This window comes from Cajanus cajan, chromosome 10, assembly GCF_000230855.2.
Source record: "Cajanus cajan strain Asha chromosome 10, NIPB_CcT2T_4, whole genome shotgun sequence".
Taxonomy (NCBI): domain Eukaryota; kingdom Viridiplantae; phylum Streptophyta; class Magnoliopsida; order Fabales; family Fabaceae; genus Cajanus; species Cajanus cajan.
Genome location: NC_138526.1, coordinates 49063985 through 49085131, shown reverse-complemented (window position 1 = coordinate 49085131; position 21147 = coordinate 49063985). Strand labels below are relative to the sequence as shown.

Here is a 21147-nt window from a genome sequence, read left to right as displayed (position 1 = left end):
TATTTTAATACTAAATGTATTTTTAAATATTTATTATTTAATAAATGTTTTTACAGCTAATTCATTTAACATAATTGAATTTAAATTTTAGCCCAAACATTCCTTAATTAATTCAATTTTTCAAACTCTTCAATCATCAATGGTCAAAATTTTCAAACCCTAAAATTATTAATGTGTATATATATTAAATTAAATCTCTTTCACAATAAGAATTTAAAATGTAATCATTAAAAAAAAAGCATTTAATTTTTGTTGCACTACTTTAAAGGCTTTTAGACATTCATTAAAATTTTAAGTGGATTTCTATACTACCAGAAAAGGAAATTAAATCCTTCTTTTACGCGAGTGAGTGATAAATATTTTTAGTGTATATGATATCCTAGACTAAGTTAGATTTTTAAGTCCTCCTATAATTAAAGTAACAATTTTAATTTCTCTACTTGTAATTATAAATTTTTGGCTTTTAATTTCTTAAATTACGTAATTTTAGTCTCCATTCATTAGTTGACTATTAGATGACTGTTATTGCAGGACTACAACTTATAAATATCAGTATAATTTGTACCATTTGAACTACTTAATATTTTCTTTTTAAATTAAATATTATATTATATATAATATTATTGTTCGAGTTAATTATTTTTTTAAAGTTCTTTATCTAATATTAATCTAGTTTAAAATTAATAAATAATAGTTTTGATTAATAAGAAAGATTAAATTTTAAATAAATTAATCATATAATTTATTATTTAATGTATTTTTATACAATAAATATAAATATACAAGCATTTTTATTTTTTATTTCCTTGTTAAAATGTTTTTCTCTTTTCTTAATACACTAGTAAAGCTAAATTTGATATTTTAATATTGTAAAATTTATTGATTTATTGTATAAAAATATACGTGTGTATATATATATATATACTAATATTTTATTTTTATTTTATGTTTTTACTATGATTTTCATCTAATAAATATAAATTTTATTGTTTAATATATTTTTTATCTAATAAATATAAATATTCAATATAAAATAAATTAATATATTAAATGATATATAATAATATTTTATTTTTATCACAAAACTCCTATTTTACTATTTTTGTTATTTTTTATATTTTATTATTATTTGTATTGTGTTTACTTTTTTATTCTTCTTTATTTTAATACAAAAAAAAAGGCTAATACGTTTTTTTTTCTTTTTTACAATTTTAATGAAATTGATCACCAGGCCATATGAAATTATGAAAGTCGCATAATAAGATAAATCATGAATTAAAAATTCTTAACCAACAACATCAACATCAAGGATATATTTTATGACTAACACTATTGTTGGAAAAATTAAATGGAGATTTAACCTATAATATTTCTATAATTGTTGTAGTAGTATAACAATCCCTCTAATATTGATATGTCAGTGCTTAATGAGAAGGTAACTTTTATATTACTTTTGTAAATATTTTTAAGTTATTATGATAAGAATGCCTTTTATAAGATTGACCATTAATATTTTAATATATAAAATATCCTTCTACATTTAAAAAAACATTATACACAAGACAAATAGGTTAATGAAAGGACATAGATTTGAAAGAAAAATATTTGGGGGTGCAAGACTTGTTTCTGTCCTCATCCACACCATTCACGGTTTCAACATTTTGTCCTCTACTGCACCACACTACACCATGCCTCATTCCCTCTCAATTTCAAATGTTTGAATTAATGCCACCGTAAAATAGCAAACTCCCAAACGCTACTGCGTATAAACTCCCAAACGCTGCTGCATATCGATTCAATCACGCTTTAATGGACGGTGACGTCACCGCCGTGGTTCATATCTGTGTCCGCACACTCCACCTCTCGCCGCTGCCTTTCACGAGCTTCATGGAGCGGAGCCGCCCTGTCTCGTCGTCGGAGAAGCCAATGGCGCGGATATCCCTCCAGGGACGGCTTCTCCACGCCGACGTAGCCAGCGCGGCTCGCACCGTCGGTGGCTTAAGCGCCGAGCAAGCCATCGCGTGGAACCTCTTTCCTCCCATCCACCGCTTCCTCATTGTCGCCGTCATCGGCGCCACCGTCGCACGCTCCCGGAAAGACCTTCAGATATGCCACCTCAAGAAGTGCGTTGAACTCAGGGTACTCGTTCGAAACCGTTACCGTTTACGCTTCTAAAATTAATTGATTAATACTCAAATCTAATATGTGCGATCTGTAATATGTTATCATTATTATTATGCACTATCTCTTTTAATGCTTTTGGTGTGTTAATTCTCCTTTATGAATGAATCTGATTTTAGGTTTTAATTATTTGTGACTTTTTGACAGGACCAGGCGCTATCGAGCATGCAGCAGAAGCTGGACAGTCTTTGCAAGATGGTTAACAATTTCAAAGAGCAATCGACTAATAAGGCTTCTGAGAAGGACATGGAATTGCAATCGAGTGAAGTTTTTGGTACCGAGAAAATTAAGTTTGTTGATTGTGGTTGTTGGCATTGTGAACAACACTATGCATACTTTGGTGAATTAATGGTGAGAATTTTGGTTGGTGCTTACTGTTGGTGGTGTGCAATCGTAATGCTGTAAGTTTACGTTTACGATGTGTTCACTTGGCTTTCTTTGTAGTGTGCCTCTGTTGGAAGAAGCTCTGGTGCAAGTGAGGAGCTTATAAGACTCCCTTCTCTAGGGTTTGTTTGGATTTGAGGATGGAAAATGGGGAGTGAAAAAGGAGGGATTTGAAGGGAAAGTGAGGTTGTTTGGATTAACGGAAAGTGAGTGAAAAGTGTAGAGAAAGTTTGTGAATGAATGGATTGATGTGATAGATAAAAATAAATTTTTTAATTGATAATTCTGTAAGATTACTATTTTGCCCTTAGATTAAAAAAAAGTTTATAATTATTATAATTAAAAGATAAATATATAAATTTTAACTAAAAAAAATTATAAAATATTAAATTAAAAATAATTTAATTTAAATATTTGCTTTAAATTTAATGATAGATAAAAATTAAAAATTTAATAGATGAATATATAATTTACACTTTTACCATTGGATTAAAAATGAGTATAATATTATTTATTGTAAATAATAATAATTACAATAGAATTATATTAATAGGTATAATTTATTAAAAAAATAATAAATAATGATAAAAATAATAATAAATATTAGAAAAATAATAAGAATCATAATAAATAATAATGATATTAATTATAATAAATAATAATAATATTATTAATAAAAATGAAAATAATATTAAAAAATCATTTTCCATGTCTAAATTTGATACCCAGAACGGCCCGTTCTCAGATCAGAACGGGTCGTTCTCAAATTAGAACGGGCCGTTCTAAATTTGTATATGATTCCTCTGTTGCATGGCACGGTACGCATGCATGGGACAGGAGCATTTTCGGGTTTTCACAAATCTTACGTGGCTTTCTTCTCTTTTCTTCGCTTTTGTGCGAGGACGGCAACGACGCTTCTCCCCCTTTTCTTTGCCTTTCCGTCGTTGCAAATCACCGGAAACAAACACCCATTTTCTTCGCCTTTCCTTCGTCGTGAATAGTAAATCAGTGGAAGCAAACAGGGGCCTAATGAAGATCAAGAGGAGCGAAGGATGTCTGACATGTCAAATTGGACTTCCAGTGTTACATCTTCTGCTGATATCCAGGTACTATTTTTTTAGACTGGTCTTTGTTACTATCCTAGGTTAAACGCGTTAGGATTGTTTGGTGGTTTTTCAAAATTTGAGTTCATTTTTTATATGGCTTGCAAATTTATTTATTTATTTATTTGTTTGCTTTTAAGTAATTGGATGATAATTTTGTTTTCAATTTGACACCATTGAAACAAAACAAAATTTAATACCATGTGATTTATGATCAGTCCTTGAAAATTATACTCACATAACTACAAGCAATAGAGTTATAGAGCAATTGAAAGACCACACGCATTATTGATAATATCTACATTACAAATTTCAATAATAACAACAAAAAGAATTACATTACAAACTTCTTATAAAAAGACTGTATTATAGGTCATTCATAGTTTATTAATCATACATTCTTAATGACGTCCATCCATAGCTTGATATAACCAAAATATCTAATACATACTATCATTATCAAATGTTCGAAATACTATTCATAATGATATAAATATAGTAAAGATGCAGTTCAATGTTAACGATATGAATTAAAAAAATCAGAACTGAACCGAATTGTAATAAAAAAATGTTTTTTTTCTTTCTTTTTTCAATTTGATTGATTTTTTATTTTATTTTTTATAAATTTTTTTAATAGTATGCATAGTCTTATATTTAAATCATGTCACCATCATTACAATTAGATTTAATACTAGTTTCAAGTGGTTTAATTTGATTTTTATAACCTCAATTTTGAGTGGTGTCCACATTTGGTTGCATACGACATGCACTCTTTATAAATGTTCACTTTTTCAAGCCATGTACAAGAAGTAACGTGTTTGAGGTTTTTCTTTTTAAGTCTTTTGAAAAAGTGGTTTTTGGAAGGTTTTTCTAAAGCTATGTGATTTTGATTTTGATTTATTTTTTGTGTGTATAATAGTCATATAAACATTAAAATTTATAACATCATATATACTATTCTAACTCTTACCATAAAGCTGATCTTAGTAGATGGGCTATGCAATTTTAATATTTTTTTTTCTAACAAAAGTGCATTATAAATCCAACTGCTTTGACTCAAGTTAAGTTGAGCAAATGGGGTTCTCATGAATGAATATGATAACTCATCAGACATTTTTTCAGCTTGCTTTCATTCCGCAACCTTGATTTTAATTGAATCCAGGATAATTAATAGTAAATTTTTATTGTGTATATTGTTGTACATGATTAATTGTACTTGCAAAATTGTATTGTTATGTTGTTATAGTTCTACTTTCTGGCTACCTTTTTTGCCATTTTCTTTTTTGCAATTTTTGTTAGTTCCATCATTTCTGGGTATTAGTTGCAAATGTACTTTTACATTGTAATGTTTTGGATACTTTTGTTATGCCTTTTGTTATCCTCAGTTAAACAACTTGGCTGTAGAACAAGATACTTATAATCTTAGGAGGGACTGTGAAGAGAAGGATACTACAATAAAGGGGCTAATCACCTTGTTGAACTCAACCGAGGTTGCTAATTGCAAGGTAATACTGATCTGCATTTGTTCTTGAAGATTATAATTTGTATGATTGTGTCTTTTTTTGTTTTATCTTAATTAACTCATCACTCCCACTGTTATTCAAACCAGAGGATTACTGAATTAGAAGACATTATACGAAGGAAGAATACAACAATTTCAAAACTAAAGAAGGACTTGGTGGTTCTAGAACAAAAGGTAAGATGCTGATATATATAAAAAATTTGATATGCACCAGTCTTTGATGTATTGCATAATAAGAAGACAACTCTAGAATGTAAATTATAATAATGTACAACGTAATAGAAGTTTACATTACATTGTTGTTGCATAATAAGAAGACAACCCTGAAATGTAAATTATAATAATGTACAACGTAATAGAAGTTTACATTACATTGCTGTAAGCTCTCAAAGCAGTGCAAAACAATAAGGATTTCTTATCTAAAAATTTTAAATGCTTAATGCATAACTATGTCTTTCATAATTGACTGCAGGTTGTGCAACTTACAAGACTTCGTCGACCCTCTTTCTGTGCCAGTAACTCAGATGACAGTCAGCTGCCGCTTATGATAGATAACGTTATTTATGATATGGAGAGCGCCACTAGTCCCTCTTCTTCTGATTCAGATAGTTCTTCTGTCATTAAAGCCCCGAATTTTCCTGCTGATGTTGTCCTGAACCAGAATTTTGCTTCCAAATTTGATCAGAAACCTATACCAGCAAAAGTATCCAATTCATCAGGGAGAGTTTTTGAACGCCACTCAAAGTCTCGATCCATTAGTCCTTGTAAAGAAGTTTCAAGTAGCCGAAAATCTACTGCAGCTTCTTCTTCGGCCCAAAAGCAATTGTCTGCTCGTGGGGACTTAAAAAATAGTAGAGGACGATCACTCAATGGAGATAAAAGTGCGATTGTAAGAGATGGGTATAGTAATGAGTAAGTAATCTCGAATCATATCACAAAAATTTATTCACTTATGTTACAGGTTTCCTTATGTTGAAACTTCCAGTGTGGACAGGAGGAAAGAGGTTCCACGCGATGGCTTGCTCGGCGCTTAAGCCGCCGCCGACAGTGTGAGCCGCGCTGGCTTCATCGGCGTGGAGAAGCCGTCCCTGGAGGGATATCCGCACCATTGGCTTCTCCGACGACGAGACAGGTCGGCTCCTGATGGAGGAGGCCCGTGGGCCAAGGGCCCAACTACTAGGGCTATGGCCAAGAAGATACATGAAGAATGGGCCCATGCTCAAGAGAAGCCCATTACACTTTTCAGTTGGGCTTTGACTCAAGCCCAAGTAGATTAGGAGTAGTGTAGGTTTGAGCCTTTGGGCTTGTATTGCATTTTTTAGGCCTTGTATTTCGGCCACCTAGATTAGGAATTTACATTTCATGGCAATGTGAATTTAGGGTTAATTTAGGTTAGCATGTGCATGTTCATTTGCATGTGATTAGTATAAAATTTAGTATGCATTTCGGCCATGTGCACACATGCACATGGTGTGACCGAAATGCAACTCAAATGGATACCAAATCACATTCAAATAAGAGTGCACATGGGGAGATGACCGGTTGGCACCAATATTTGAATATTTGAATTCAAATTTTGGCGCCTAAGGTTAGTTAAACCATAACCATACCATGGTTTAACTTAAACTTAGGTTAAGCCAACGTTCACCTTACCCTAATTTTCCCTATAAATTCACTCTTAGCCGAGACTTGTAGTACTTTTGGATTATTGAATGAGAATTTACTCTTTGATAGTTCTCTCCTCCGAAAGTATCCCTAAATCTTTATCTACCCTACTTGAGATCTTCTCCTTGTAGAGATAGGTACCTTCACCTTCTATCCGAGATAGCTAGGTGAACCTTTGCTACACTTGCCTCTTCTTAGTGCTTCAAGTCCTTGCAATTCTTCCAAGGATCCGAGAAGAGGTTTCATGAAGCATCCTTTGAGGTTTTCTTCAAGAAGAACCTCATTAAGTGGTATCTAGAGCTCGGCTACAAGAGATAAGTGTCTTATCTTTTGTTTGATTGTGTGATCCGTTTGAAAATTTTATGTCATTGTCACTTTTGAGTTGATTCTTTCCTAGATCTAAATTGTGCCTAAAATTTGATGGATCTTGCCTTTCGGATTGCTTGAATGATTCATACATGCTTCTTGATTTATTGTTTTCCATGAATCATGCTCTACAAATTGTGCTTCTAGGAAATTTCAGCTTATGTGCTTTTATTTTTTCTTGAGTCTTGATTTAAAATTTTCGGTCATATGTGTTTGAGTCTTTAAAATTTTTGAATCCATGTCTAGTGTCATGTGTAGCTCTTTGCATGTTCTTAATTCCTAGCTATGCTTGTTGTTCTATTTTTGATTCATTTGTTTTAAAAAAATTCTGGACTTGGCCGAATCCATTTGGTATAGTTGTGCTCCCTAATTTTGGTTTTGATTTGAGTTCATAAACTACTATTAGATCATTAGTAGTTTTCTTAGATTTTAGGTTTCCTTTGATACAAAGTGTTTTTAAACTTTTGTGCCATTTCCGTGAGTTGATTTTGTTCATAACTTGGTTGCTGAAAATTTTTGGTTGGAAACATTTGAATTCAAAATTTGAAATACTAAAACCGTGGCATGTGATTAAATAAAACAAGTAAAGCATGTCCAAAGTTCATTACATTTAGACCTAATTTTGGTTGCATTTGTATTCACAATTCAAATCCGATTTTAGTGTATCTTTTTTTTAAGTGGTGACCGAGAGCTTTGTGTTCAAAATTCAAAAGGATAAAAGGCATCTCCTATAAAAAAAAAATCAAATCAAAAGTTTAAAGAAAATTCAAAATAAAATTGATTAAAAAAAAAGAAAAAAATAGTAAACCTAATTTTCAAGTTAAAAGCCAAAAAGGAGATTGTTTTGTTTTGGTTTATGCTTCTCGATTTGCTAATTGTGTAGCTTGGAGTAACATACATTTTCAGCTTGAAATTTTTGAGTGTTTTTGATTTGTCATTCAAATTCTAGAACCTATCTAGGATCATTCCTTCTTGTACTAGCCTAATCATTTTCTTTGTTCATCTAAATTGTCTACTCTTCTACTCTACTCATGTCTTGGTTATCTCTATATTGTCTTGGCTGTTTGTGTTAACATTGAACTCAAAGTGTGGCCTAGTGTTGACCTAATCTATCTCAATAGAAACTAGTTCTACAAGGGTCATCAAAAGAGGACTAAGATAAGGAGGAGGAAAGATGACAAAGGAGATCCTCTCGGTTGGCTACCAAATCAATCACTAAACACCTCAAGTTTCTGGAAATTTTTGTGGCTGCTGCACCTTACAAAGTCGTGAAGATCCATTGGAGAAATATTTCAAAATTGTATTAATTTATAAATAAAAAAACAGAGTATTAGAGACGGATTTAGAGACTAATTTTCCATCACTAATTTGATTTTCCTTACAAAAGTGGTCTCTAAATCCATCACTAAGCTTGGTGGCTGTTTTTGTTTCATTGAAAGCCATTTGTTTACTTTACTGTCCAACATTTATTTCAATTGTAATTGGCCATTTTTGGAGTGTCTTGGGAGTGTCTTTGGTACACAACCATCTCTCCTTTAAGAACCCTAATTTTCGCTAGACTTGGTGGAAGTGGTCCTTGATTGGTCTTTGGTACCTCTCAAGCTTTCACCTTAAGAATCCGTGTGGATAGCTTTTAAATTTTGCAATTTAATTTGTCTTTAATTCTTAATTCGTCTAGCTTATTCATCACATCAAAAATCACAAAAAAATATTTTCATTGAAAAGATTTTAGGTGAGGATTAACTACAAGGGGGATTAGTAATTTTTACTTGAAGAGGCTTGGTTATTAAGTGGCTCTTAGTGGCTCACCTCCCTCCAAAGTTCAATTTGTATACTTAGTCCTCCAAGTACTTAGTCTTAACCTTTAAAAATTGCTTTCAAAACTTCTTTCATAAAACAACATCTTTCACCTATAATGGAAGAATTTTCTACTCCTCATAGTGATAGTAATTCAAGTGATTACAATGACATTTCCAAAGTATCACGTGAATTAAGATCACTAAAAATTTGGAAAGAGAAAGAGGCCAAACAAAGACTTAAAGAAAAATTTGAAAGAGAGGCCCAAATTGCACTTTTGGAAGAGGAAATTCGTCTATTAAAGGAAAAAGAGGAAAAATTACACAATAAACATCGAAGTAGGCATAGTTCTCAAGTTCATAGTTCAACCCTAGGAGAATCCATGCATGATGATAGCCTAGCCTTAGGAGATCATTTTCAACAACCTCCTAGAAGAATCCATAGGACCCCCAAAGTTAGGGAATCTAGAGTAGATCTCCCTTACTTTCATGGCAAGGATGATGTGGAGGGGTACCTTGATTGGGAAATGAAGGTTGAACAAATCTTCACTTGCCATCAAGTGAGTGAAGAAAGAAAAGTATATCTTACCACCTTGAGTTTCCAAGGCCACGCCATGTATTGGTGGACATCCCTTGTTAGGGATAGGCACCTCCATAATGACCCACTAATTCAATATTGGAATGAGTTAAGGAGTGCTTTGAGAAGGAGATACATTCCCTCCTACTACACTAGGGAGCTTATCAATAAGCTCCAAAGACTCCATCAAAAAAATATGACTGTTGAGGAATATAGGCAAACGATGGAGTTATATTTGATGAGGGCTGGGATAAGAGAGGAAGAAGACATTACCATTGCTAGATTTTTGAGTGGTCTAACTTTTGACATAAGAGATAAGGTTGAGCTTCTACCTTATAGGGATTTGAATGACTTGGTTCAACTTTGCATCAAGGTTGAACAACAAAATTTGAGAAATTTTTTTAAAACAAGCTCATACTCATCTTCTTATTCCAAGAATGACTACAAGAGGGAGGGTAAATCTTTTGAAAAGAAAACTAATTTTGACTCCTGTTAAGTCTCAATTATACCTCTTTTTGGACAAGACTTAATAGACAATTTCACTCATTCTTTGAACCATTGCAATACAATTGTTCTCTTTTTGATTCACTTTTTGTGCAGATATAGCTAACCCATATTTAGCTAACAATACCTTAATACACCTCATTTTTTGTGCAGGTATTGAGCTAGAGAATTGAGGATTGAAGACTCTTAGGATTGGAAATCTAAGAAGCTAAGGAGCAGAGAAGAGGTTCTGCGCCGGGCGCAAGGTGATCCGCGCCAGGCGAGCAAAACAGAGTATCTCACCTCTGGGAGCCATTGCGCCGGGCGTAATGTGAATTGCGCCGAGCGTGTCCTAAGGCAGAGAGTATCTGGAAGGCCCCGCGCCGGGCGCGAAGACTTATGCGCCGGGCGCGGAACCCTAATCTGACTCCCCAAGCTCGTATTTGAAGCCATTTTCGGGGGAGAAACCCCTATTCTCACATTGGGCGCCTCCAGGAGCTGCGGAAGGGATTCCCAGGGCTTGGGATCGTCCGTGTGCGGATCTTTCCTTCGGTTCTTCACTTCCTCTTCCATCTCTATTTTGTATTTGCCCTCATTGTTGTGAGTGGTTTCACCCAATTTTTGTGGGGTTAGATGTAACCAACGTACTCTATTGTAATCTTTACGGTTTTAATGATATACATACATGTTGTTTTATTCTTTGTTGTGTTTGTTTCTATTCTTAATGCTTGCTTTGGATTGATCACCCTTTGCTTGATTTAAGGTTCCATGGGTATTGGAAAATAACCTTTGAAACTAGTTCTGAAACATATGCCTAGTGGTGATTGTATCTAGGGATAGAGCTTGACCCATTAGTAGTCTTAAACCCTAGCCCGTAATGCGGGTGTAGATATTGGGTACTCAAGGGATTGATATTCAATATCCTCACCTAGGCTCTTTCTCTAAGGGATTAGGTTTGAGTAAACTCTTGGGTTGACTAAGCAATGAATTTAACAAGAGATTAAGGATACATTAGTGTTACGTTTGGTGAAATCTGACCCCCACAACCTCACAATACCACAATATCATTTCTAACCTTTTCCACTCTCAAACAAATATTTTTATAGCTTTCATTCCAGTAGTCATGATCCTTAATTCACATTCACATGACAAACTACAAATTGGAATTATTCTTTAGTCACGAATAGTCAATAAATGCTTATTTTACCTTCTAATCCCTGTGGATACGATATTTTTACTACTTGAACGGCCGGTATACTTGCCGTGTTTGAGACCGTTGATAGAATTTAACTGATTTATAAATTAAAACAAAAGTGTTTTAACGGAAATCTCAACAACTCCTCCAAAAATCTAGACAAAGGTAAAGCAAAAGAAGAAAAAGAAAAGAAAAACACCTCACACACTAGCACAAAGACTTGTGATATGAAGTGCTTTAAATGTCTTGGGAGAGGCTACATTGCTTCTCAATGCCCTAATAAGAAAGTCATGATATTGAGGGGCCAAGACATTTATAGTAGCCAAGATGAAGCTACTACTTCTCCATCTTCAAGTGAGTATGAAGAAGAAGCAAGTGAGGGAAAGTCATGTGAGGTCACTTATCCTTACAATGGGGAACTTCTTATGATGAGAAGGGTCCTCAACAACCAACCTAGTGATACACAATCCCAAAGAGAGAACATTTTTCACACAAGGTGTAACATTTCCAACAAAGCTTGTTCTCTAATTGTGGATAGTGGATCTTGGTGCAATTGTTATAGCACTAGGATGATTGAAAAGTTGGGTTTAACTACCACACCCCATCCAAAACCTTATCAACTTCATTGGCTCAATGATGATGGGGATATGGTGGTTAACCAACAAGTGGAAGTAGAGTTTTCCATTGGGAACTATCACGATAAAGTCAAATGTGATGTAGTTCCCATGGAAGTTTGTCATATTTTGTTGGGTAGGCCATGACAATTTGATAAGCAAACACACCATGATGGTCTAACTAACAAAATAACTTTCACTCATAAGGGTAAGAAATTTGTACTTCATCCTCTAACACCTTCACAAGTGGTGGAAGATCAAGTACAAATGAAGACCAAACGTGAGCAAGAAAAAGGAGAGGAAAAAAAATTAAAAAAAAAAAGCCTCTAAAAATTAGGAATCAAGAGGATTCTAGAGAGAATAGTGTTCCCTCTCTATAGATAGTTCAAAAAGAGACCCTTAAAACAAAACCTTTACACAAAACTTCTCTCTTACTTGAACCATCTTCTTATATCCTCATGTGTAGAGGAACATTCACATGCACTGCCACAAGTTCTTTGGAAACTTCTTTACCTCTTGAGGTTAAAAATCTTTTAATTGAATTTGATTATGTATTTCCTAGTGAAGGCCCTATGGGACTTCCACCTTTTAGGGGAATAGAGCATCAAATAGATTTTGTGCCTGGGGCTAGTCTACCCAATAGACCGGCCTAGAGGACAAATCCTCAAGAAACAAAAGAGATAGAGAAGCAAGTACAAGATTTGTTGGATAAGGGTTGGATTCAAAAGAGTCTAAGCCCTTGTGCTGTGCCTGTTTTATTGGTGCCAAAAAAAGATGGAAAATGGAGGATGTGTTGTGACTGTAGAGCCATCAACAATGTAATGTAAACTTCTATTATGTTGTACATTATTATAATTTACATTCCAGGGTTGTCTTCTTATTATGCAATACATCAAAGACTGGTGGATGCCAAATTTTTTATATATATCTGCATCTTACCGTTTGTTCTAGAACCACCAAGTCCTTCTTTAAGCTTGATATTGTTTTATTCTGCCTCCATATAATGTCTTCTAATTCAGTAATCCTCTAGTTTGAATAACAGTCGGAGTAATGAGTTAATTAAGATAAAACAGAAAAAGACACAATCATACAAATTATAATCTTCAATAACAAGTGTAAATCGGTATTACCTTGCAATTAGCAACCTCGATTGAGTTCAACAGGGTGGTTAGCTCCTTTATTGTAGTATCCTTCTCTTCACAGTCCCTTCTAAGATTATAATCTTGTTCTACAGCCAAGTTGTTTAACTGAGGATAACAAAAGGCATGACAAAGGTATCCAAAACATTACTAAAGTAAAAGTACGTTTGCAACTAATATTTAGAAATGATTGAACTGCATCGATCTTTACTACATTTATATTATTATGTAATAGTATTTCGAACATTTGATAATGATAGTATGTATTAGATATTTTGGTTATATCAAGCTATGGATGGACGTCATTAAGAAAGATAATTAGTCGATTGCTCTTTGAAATTGTTAACCATCTCGCAAAGACTGTCCAGCTTCTGCTGCATGCTCGATAGCACCTGGTCCTGTGAAAAAGTCACAAATAATAAAAACCTAAAATCAGATTCATTCATAAAAGATAATTAACACACCAAAAGCATTGAAAGAGATAGTGCATAATAATAATGATAACATATTACAGATCATGCATATTAGATTTGAGTATTAATCAATTAATTTTGGAAGCGTAAACGGTAACGATTTCGAACGAGTACACTGAGTTCATCGCACTTCTTGAGGTGGCATATCTGAAGGTATTTTCGGGAGTGTGCGACAGCGGCGCCGATGACGGCGACAATGAGGAAGCGGTGGACAGGAGGAAAGAGGTTCCACGCGATACCTTGCTCAGCGCTTAAGCCCACGCCGATGGCGCGCGTCGCGCTGGCTTCATCGGCATGGAGAAGACGTCCCTGGAGGGATATCCGCGCCATTGGCTTCTCCTACAACGAGACAGGGCTCCGATCCACGAAGCTGGTGGAGAGGCAGAAGAGGCGGGAGGTGGAGTGTGCGGACACGGATACGAACCAGGTGCTCGCCTGGCGATAGCGTCACCGCCCATTAGAGTGTGATTGAATCCTTCTTTTTGGCGAGTAGTGGATGTGACAAATATTTTTAGTGCATCTTATATCCTAGACTAAGTAGATAAGAAAATTCGGGTTTAGTGCATCTTATATCCTTCAAATTTGGAAGCAAAATTCTGGTTCCGGACAATATTAGCAGGAAAATTTGGGGCTTTATTGACAGAAGAACTATCTAAATCAGAAGAAGAGGGACTAGTAGTGCTCTCCCTATCATACAAAATGTTATCTATCATAAGCGGCAGCTGACTGTCATTTGACCTACTAGCACGGAAAGAGGGTCGACGAAGTCTTGTAAGCTGCACAACCTGCAGTCAATTGTGAAAGAGATAGTTATACATTAAGCATTTAAAATTTGTAGATAAGAAATTCTTCTTGTTTTGCACTGCTTTGAGAGCTTACAGCAATGTAATGTAAACTTCTATTACGTTGTACACTATTATAATTTACATTCCAGGGTTGTCTTCTTATTATGCAATACATCAAAGACTGGTGCATGCCAAATTTTTTATATATATCTGCATCTTACCGTTTGTTCTAGAACCACCAAGACCTTCTTTAGGCTTGACATTGTTTTATTCTGCCTCCATATAATGTCTTCTAATTCAGTAATCCTCTAGTTTGAATAACAGTCAGAGTAATGAGTTAATTAAGATAAAACAGAAAAAAAAACACAATCATACAAATTATAATCTTCAATAACAAGTGTAAATCAGTATTACCTTGCAATTAGCAACCTCGATTGAGTTCAACAGGGTGGTTAGCTCCTTTATTGTAGTATCCTTCTCTTCACAGTCCCTCCTAAGATTATAATCTTGTTCTACAGCCAAGTTGTTTAACTGAGGATAACAAAAGGCATGACACAGGTATCCAAAACATTACTAAACTAAAAGTACGTTTGCAACTAATATTCAGAAATGATTGAACTGCATCGATCTTTACTAAATTTTTATTATCATGTAATAGTATTTCGAACATTTGATAATGATAGTATGTATTAGATATTTTGGTTATATCAAGCTATGGATGGACGTCATTAAGAAAGATAATTAGTCAATTGCTCTTTGAAATTGTTAACCATCTCGCAAAGACTGTCCAGCTTCTGCTGCATGCTCGATAGCACCTGGTCCTGTGAAAAAGTCACAAATAATAAAAACCTAAAATCAGATTCATTCATAAAAGATAATTAACACACCAAAAGCATTAAAAGAGATAGTGCATAATAATAATGATAACATATTACATATCAGGCATATTAGATTTGAGTATTAATTAAATAATTTCGGAAGCGTAAACGGTAACGGTTTCGAACGAGTACCCTGAGTTCATCGCACTTCTTGAGGTGGCATATCTGAAGGTCTTTCCGGGAGTGTGCGACGGCGGCGCCGATGACGGCGACAATGAGGAAACGATGGACAGGAGGAAAGAGGTTCCACGCGATGCCATGCTCAGCGCTTAAGCCCACGCGGATGGCGCGCGTTGCGCTGGCTTCATCGGCGTGGAAAAGCCGTCCCTGGAGGGATATCCGCGCCATTGGCTTCTCCGACGACGAGACAGGGCTCCGGTCCACGAAGCTGGTGGAGAGGCAGAAGCGGCGGGAGGTGGAGTGTGCGGACACGGATACGAACCAGGGTGCTGGCCTGGCGATAATGTCACCGCCCATTGGAGTGTGATTGAATCCTTTTAGGCGAGTAGTGGAAGTGACAAATATTTTTAGTGCATCTTATATCCTAGACTAAGTAGATAAGAAAATTCGGGTTTAGTGCATCTTATATCCTTCAAATTTGGAATTAGAATTCTAGTTCCGGACAATATCAGCAGGAAAATTTGGGGCTTTATTGACAGAAGAACTATCTGAATTAGAAGAAGAGGGACTAGTAGTGCTCTCCATATCATACAAAACATTATCTATCATAAGCGGCAGGTGAATGTCATTTGACCTACTGGCACGGAAAGAGGGTCGACGAAGTCTTGTAAGCTGCACAACCTGCAGTCAATTGTGAAAGAGATAGTTATACATTAAGCATTTAAAATTTGTAGATAAGAAATTCTTCTTGTTTTGCACTGCTTTGAGAGCTTACAGGAATGTAATGTAAACTTCTATTATGTTGTACATTATTATAATTTACATTCCAGGGTTGTCTTCTTATTATGCAATACATCAAAGACTGGTGGATGCCAAATTTTTTATATATATCTGCATCTTACCGTTTGTTCTAGAACCACCAAGTCCTTCTTTAGGCTTGACATTGTTTTATTCCGCCTCCATATACTGTCTTCTAATTCAGTAATCCTCTAGTTTGAATAACAGTCGGAGTAATGAGTTAATTAAGATAAAAACATAAAAAGACACAATCATACAAATTATAATCTTCAATAACAAGTGTAAATCAGTATTACCTTGCAATTAGCAACCTCGGTTGAGTTCAACACGGTGGTTAGCTCCTTTATTGTAGTATGATTCTCTGCACAGTCCCTCCTAAGATGATAATCTTGTTCTACAACCAAGTTGTTTAACTGAGGATAACAAAAGGCATGACAAAGGTATCCAAAACATTACTAAAGTAAAAGTACGTTTGCAACTAATATTCAGAAATGATTGAATTGCATCGATCTTTACTACATTTATATTAATAGTATTTCGAACATTTGATAATGATAGTATGTATTAGATATTTTGGTTATATCAAGCTACGGATGGACGTCATTAAGAAAGATAATTAGTCGATTGCTCTTTGAAATTGTTAACCATCTCGCAAAGACTGTCCAGCTTCTGCTGCATGCTCGATAGCACCTGGTCCTGTGAAAAAGTCACAAATAATAAAAACCTAAAATCAGATTCATTCATAAAAGATAATTAACACACCAAAAGCATTAAAAGAGATAGTGCATAATAATAATGATAACATATTACAGATCAGGCATATTAGATTTGAGTATTAACAAATTAATTTCGGAAGCGTAAACGTTAACGATTTCGAACGAGTACCCTGAGTTCATCGCACTTCTTGAGGTGGCATATCTGAAGGTCTTTCCGGGAGTGTGCGAAGGCGGCGCCGATGACGGCGACAATGAGGAAGCGGTGAACAGGAGGAAAGAGGTTCCACGCGATGCCTTGCTCAGCGCTTAAGCCCACGCTGATGGCGCGCGCCGCGCTGGCTTCATCGGCGTGGAGAAGCCGTCCCTGGAGGGATATCCGCGCCATTGGCTTCTCTGACGACGAGACAGGGCTCCGGTCCACGAAGCTGGTGGAGAGGCAGAAGTGGCGGGAGGTGGAGTGTGCGGACACGGATACGAACCAGGGTGCTGGCCTGGCGATAGCGTCATCGCCCATTGGAGTGTGATTGAATCCTTCTTTTAGGCGAGTAGTGGAAGTGACAAATATTTTTAGTGCATCTTATATCCTAGACTAAGTAGATAAGAAAATTCGGGTTTAGTGCATCTTATATCCTTCAAATTTGGAAGCAGAATTCTGGTTCCGGACAATATCAGCAGGAAAATTCGGGGCTTTATTGACAGAAGAACTATCTGAATCAGAAGAAGAGGGACTAGTAGTGCTCTCCATATCATACAAAACGTTATCTATCATAAGCGGCAGCTGACTGTCATTTGACCTACTGACACGGAAAGAGGGTCGACAAAGTCTTGTAAGCTGCACAACCTGCAGTCAATTGTGCAAGAGATAGTTATACATTAAGCATTTAAAATTTGTAGATAAGAAATTCTTCTTATTTTGCACTGCTTTGAGAGCTTACAGCAATGTAATGTAAACTTCTATTACGTTGTACATTATTATAATTTACATTCCAGGGTTGTCTTCTTATTATGCAATACATCAAAGACTGGTGCATGCCAAAATTTTTATATATATCTGCATCTTACCGTTTGTTCTAGAACGACCAAGTCCTTCTTTAGGCTTGACATTGATTTATTCTACCTCCATATAATGTCTTCTAATTCAGTAATCCTCTAGTTTGAATAACAGTCGGAGTAATGAGTTAATTAAGATAAAACAGAAAAAAAACACAATCATACAAATTATAATCTTCAATAACAAGTGTAAATCAGTATTACCTTGCAATTAGCAACCTCGGTTGAGTTCAACAGGGTGGTTAGCTCCTTTATTGTAGTATGATTCTCTTCACAGTCCCTCCTAAGATTATAATCTTGTTCTACAGCCAAGTTGTTTAACTGAGGATAACAAAATGCATGACAAAGGTATCCAAAACATTACTAAAGTAAAAGTACGTTTGCAACTAATATTCAGAAATGATTGAACTGCATCGATCTTTACTACATTTATATTAATAGTATTTCGAACATTTGATAATGATAGTATGTATTAGATATTTTGGTTATATCAAGCTACGGATGGACGTCATTAAGAAAGATAATTAGTCGATTACTCTTTGAAATTGTTAACCATCTCGTAAAGACTGTCCAACTTTTGCTGCATGCTCGATAGCACCTGGTCCTGTCAAAAAGTCACAAATAATAAAAACCTAAAATCAGATTCATTCATAAAATATAATTAACACACCAAAAGGCATGACAAAGGTATCCAAAACATTACTAAAGTAAAAGTACGTTTGCAACTAATATTCAGAAATTATTGAACTGCATCGATCTTTACTACATTTATATTATTATGTAATAGTATTTCGAACATTTGATAATGATTGTATTAGATATTTTGGTTATATCAAGCTATGGATGGACGTCATTAAGAAAGATAATTATATCAAGCTATGGATGGACGTCATTAACAAAATTTGGTATAAACATATAAAGTGATATGAAGTTATAATTCAATGATTGAATTTACAAAAATCACATTTAATATAAAGTTATTGAGTGCTGTAATACTTAATAAAAATTACACCGGTGTCGTTTTAATGCTCTCTCTATATATATATAAATAAAAGGAAAAAACAATTTTTTAAAATTTAATTTTATGTCAATATTGATGTTTGTCTATAATTAATAATTAATTTGATTATATCTCATTAGGATTAATATTTTATTAAACTTTTACGATTTCCTATATTAATATTATTAATTCACTGATATTTACACATTACATTTTTACATAATTAGTAAGTAATATAATTAATATTTTTTAACTTTTTTATATTAATATTAAGATGACCAATAAATACAATAAATAAATATACAATAAATCTTATCATATTGTGAATAAAATATAATATATATGTCAAGTAAACAAATATTTACATACGTGAAAATTTTTTATATGAATTTTGTAAAGACTTTCTTTTATAATAGATAAATAAACTAACAATTTTTATATATAACAAATAAATAAATATACTATTTTTTTTATGTAAATACTTCTACAAACTCATCATTTTTAACGAGCCAATCATTATTATGAGAATTGTCCCATCAAAGATATTAAATAATTGTATATTAGATTGTTTTTAGTTTTTTATTTCACAAAGAAACAATAAATATGATATTTTATTATATAAATTCATAATAATTTGGATATAAAATTTGTAAATGATTAACTTTGATATTAATTTTTCTTCATATACACATGCTTGAATATTTTCATATCATAAATAAAATATTTAATATGAAATTACATTTTTTAAAAGGCATTCTTATCATAATAACTTAAAAATATTTACAAAAAGTAATATAAAAATTACCTTCTCATTAAACACTGACATATCAATATTAGAGGGATTGTTATACTACTACAACAATTATAGAAATATTATAGGTTAAATCTCCATTTAATTTTTCCAACAATAGTGTTAGTTATAAAATATATCGATCCTTGATGTTGTTGGTTAAGAATTTTTAATTCACGATTTATCTTATTATGCGACTTTCATAATTTCATATGGCCTGATGATCAATTTCATTAAAATTGTAAAAAATAAAAAAACGTATTAGCCTTTTTTTTTATTAAAACAAAGAAGAAGAAAAAGTAAACACAATATAAATAATAATAAAATACAAAAAATAACAAAATAGTAAAATAGGAATTTTGTGATAAAAAAAATAGAAAAAAACATAAGCAAGATTATAGAAATATTTCTGTAGTTATACTCCAGCAACAACATATGCAACATAATAAAATAAGAACTTTGTGATAAAGAAGAGAAAAAAAACAGGGATAAAAAGAAAAAGTACATCATAATGGGAAACTTTTTTCTTCAAATTTATTTATACTTAGATCTTCTGGGAATTAATTTTAAAGTCAACTTCCTAAACATCAAACAACTGGTAACTTTTTACTCATGGTTGTAGAAATAATATGACTTAAATCACTATTTATATGATAAAAAGTAATTCATAAAATATGTAGTATTATAATATAGAAAAGCTTGACTGACGATAAGGTTATTTGGTATATAATAGTGTATATTTGATATATATTGTATATATGTACAAGGATAATATGTAATTATATTAGGAGTTTTATGCTTTTCGATTATATTGACAATAATTGTTTTATGTTTTTTTTTTCATCTTATACATATATTTGTTGCATAAATATCAAAGTGTTATTACATGAAAACTCTAATGTAGCTAGTTATTTTATATTTTTTGTCGCGTAGTAATTGTACTATACTAAGTATAATAACTCATCAAGTCATTATAATTTGTGGTTTAGATTTAGATTAAAAAATGTTTTCTAAATTTGATTTGAATCAAAATACCTAATGATTCTAAAGGTTCAAAATAGATTAGAGTTATAAGTTAATCAAATTCTTGAGTTTAATCCAATGATTCTAATATGATAAATTTGATGAATTAATTATTAAACTAAGATCCTTAGAATTTTTAAAGATAAGGAATTGATTTGGAATGACTTGGAGAATTCAATAACATTGAATGATATGAGTCATATATAAATAATTTTAAGAAAACAAAGGAGTAAAATAAATGAAATTCAATTTCAACAGTTATTGTCATTGTCTTCTTGTTCAATTTATACATATATTTTTTATACTTGTTTACTTACTTATTTAATGATCAATTACAAAACAATAAACTTATGTACAAGTGATATTTCTTTTACAAGTTTTAATCATGATAATAAAAATCACAAAATTTATTCTAAGTCCTTATAGATACCACACTCATACTTCAATTTATATTATAATAGATTTAGTCCATGTCCCAAAATATCAACA

General features: G+C 33.2%; 3 protein-coding genes across 3 annotated transcripts; 1 reads left to right on the top strand and 2 right to left on the bottom strand.

Annotated features, from left to right (window-relative positions):
* The first annotated feature begins 844 nt into the window (after window positions 1-844).
* On the top strand, window positions 845-7058 carry LOC109805401 (uncharacterized). Its single transcript, XM_083064908.1, has 6 exons — window positions 845-2139; window positions 2329-2582; window positions 3575-3671; window positions 5054-5173; window positions 5278-5364; window positions 5663-7058. Exons 1-6 carry the CDS (start codon window positions 1810-1812, stop codon window positions 6104-6106), a joined length of 1332 nt encoding a protein of 443 aa, XP_082921034.1. The 5' UTR covers window positions 845-1809; the 3' UTR covers window positions 6107-7058.
* Window positions 7059-14055: 6997 nt separating this feature from the next.
* LOC145952528 (uncharacterized) lies at window positions 14056-15638 on the bottom strand. The gene is made up of 5 exons (XM_083064907.1): window positions 15294-15638; window positions 15054-15104; window positions 14698-14814; window positions 14505-14591; window positions 14056-14283 (listed from the first exon to the last, which is right to left on the bottom strand). The coding sequence occupies exons 1-5, from the start codon at window positions 15636-15638 to the stop codon at window positions 14056-14058; spliced, it is 828 nt and encodes a 275-aa protein (XP_082921033.1).
* Window positions 15639-16143: 505 nt separating this feature from the next.
* Window positions 16144-19363, bottom strand: LOC145952918 (uncharacterized). The gene is made up of 2 exons (XM_083066038.1): window positions 16965-19363; window positions 16144-16775 (listed from the first exon to the last, which is right to left on the bottom strand). Exons 1-2 carry the CDS (start codon window positions 17307-17309, stop codon window positions 16683-16685), a joined length of 438 nt encoding a protein of 145 aa, XP_082922164.1. The 5' UTR covers window positions 17310-19363; the 3' UTR covers window positions 16144-16682.
* Between the last annotated feature and the right edge of the window lie 1784 nt (window positions 19364-21147).

Bases quoted from the DNA above. Each gene is read 5' to 3' on its own strand.
- LOC109805401 (XM_083064908.1), top strand. From the start codon at position 1,810: ATGGACGGTGACGTCACCGCCGTGGTTCATATCTGTGTCCGCACACTC. The intron at 3,672-5,053 runs GTACTATTTTTT...TGTTATCCTCAG, and splicing joins CATCTTCTGCTGATATCCAG to TTAAACAACTTGGCTGTAGA. The intron at 5,365-5,662 runs GTAAGATGCTGA...AATTGACTGCAG, and splicing joins TGGTGGTTCTAGAACAAAAG to GTTGTGCAACTTACAAGACT.
- LOC145952528 (XM_083064907.1), bottom strand. From the start codon at position 15,638: ATGGGCGGTGACATTATCGCCAGGCCAGCACCCTGGTTCGTATCCGTG. The intron at 14,815-15,053 runs GTTAACAATTTC...TGTTATCCTCAG, and splicing joins TGGACAGTCTTTGCGAGATG to TTAAACAACTTGGCTGTAGA. The intron at 14,284-14,504 runs GTAAGATGCAGA...AATTGACTGCAG, and splicing joins TGGTGGTTCTAGAACAAACG to GTTGTGCAGCTTACAAGACT.
- LOC145952918 (XM_083066038.1), bottom strand. From the start codon at position 17,309: ATGGGCGATGACGCTATCGCCAGGCCAGCACCCTGGTTCGTATCCGTG. The intron at 16,776-16,964 runs GTACTCGTTCGA...ACTTTTTCACAG, and splicing joins AGAAGTGCGATGAACTCAGG to GACCAGGTGCTATCGAGCAT.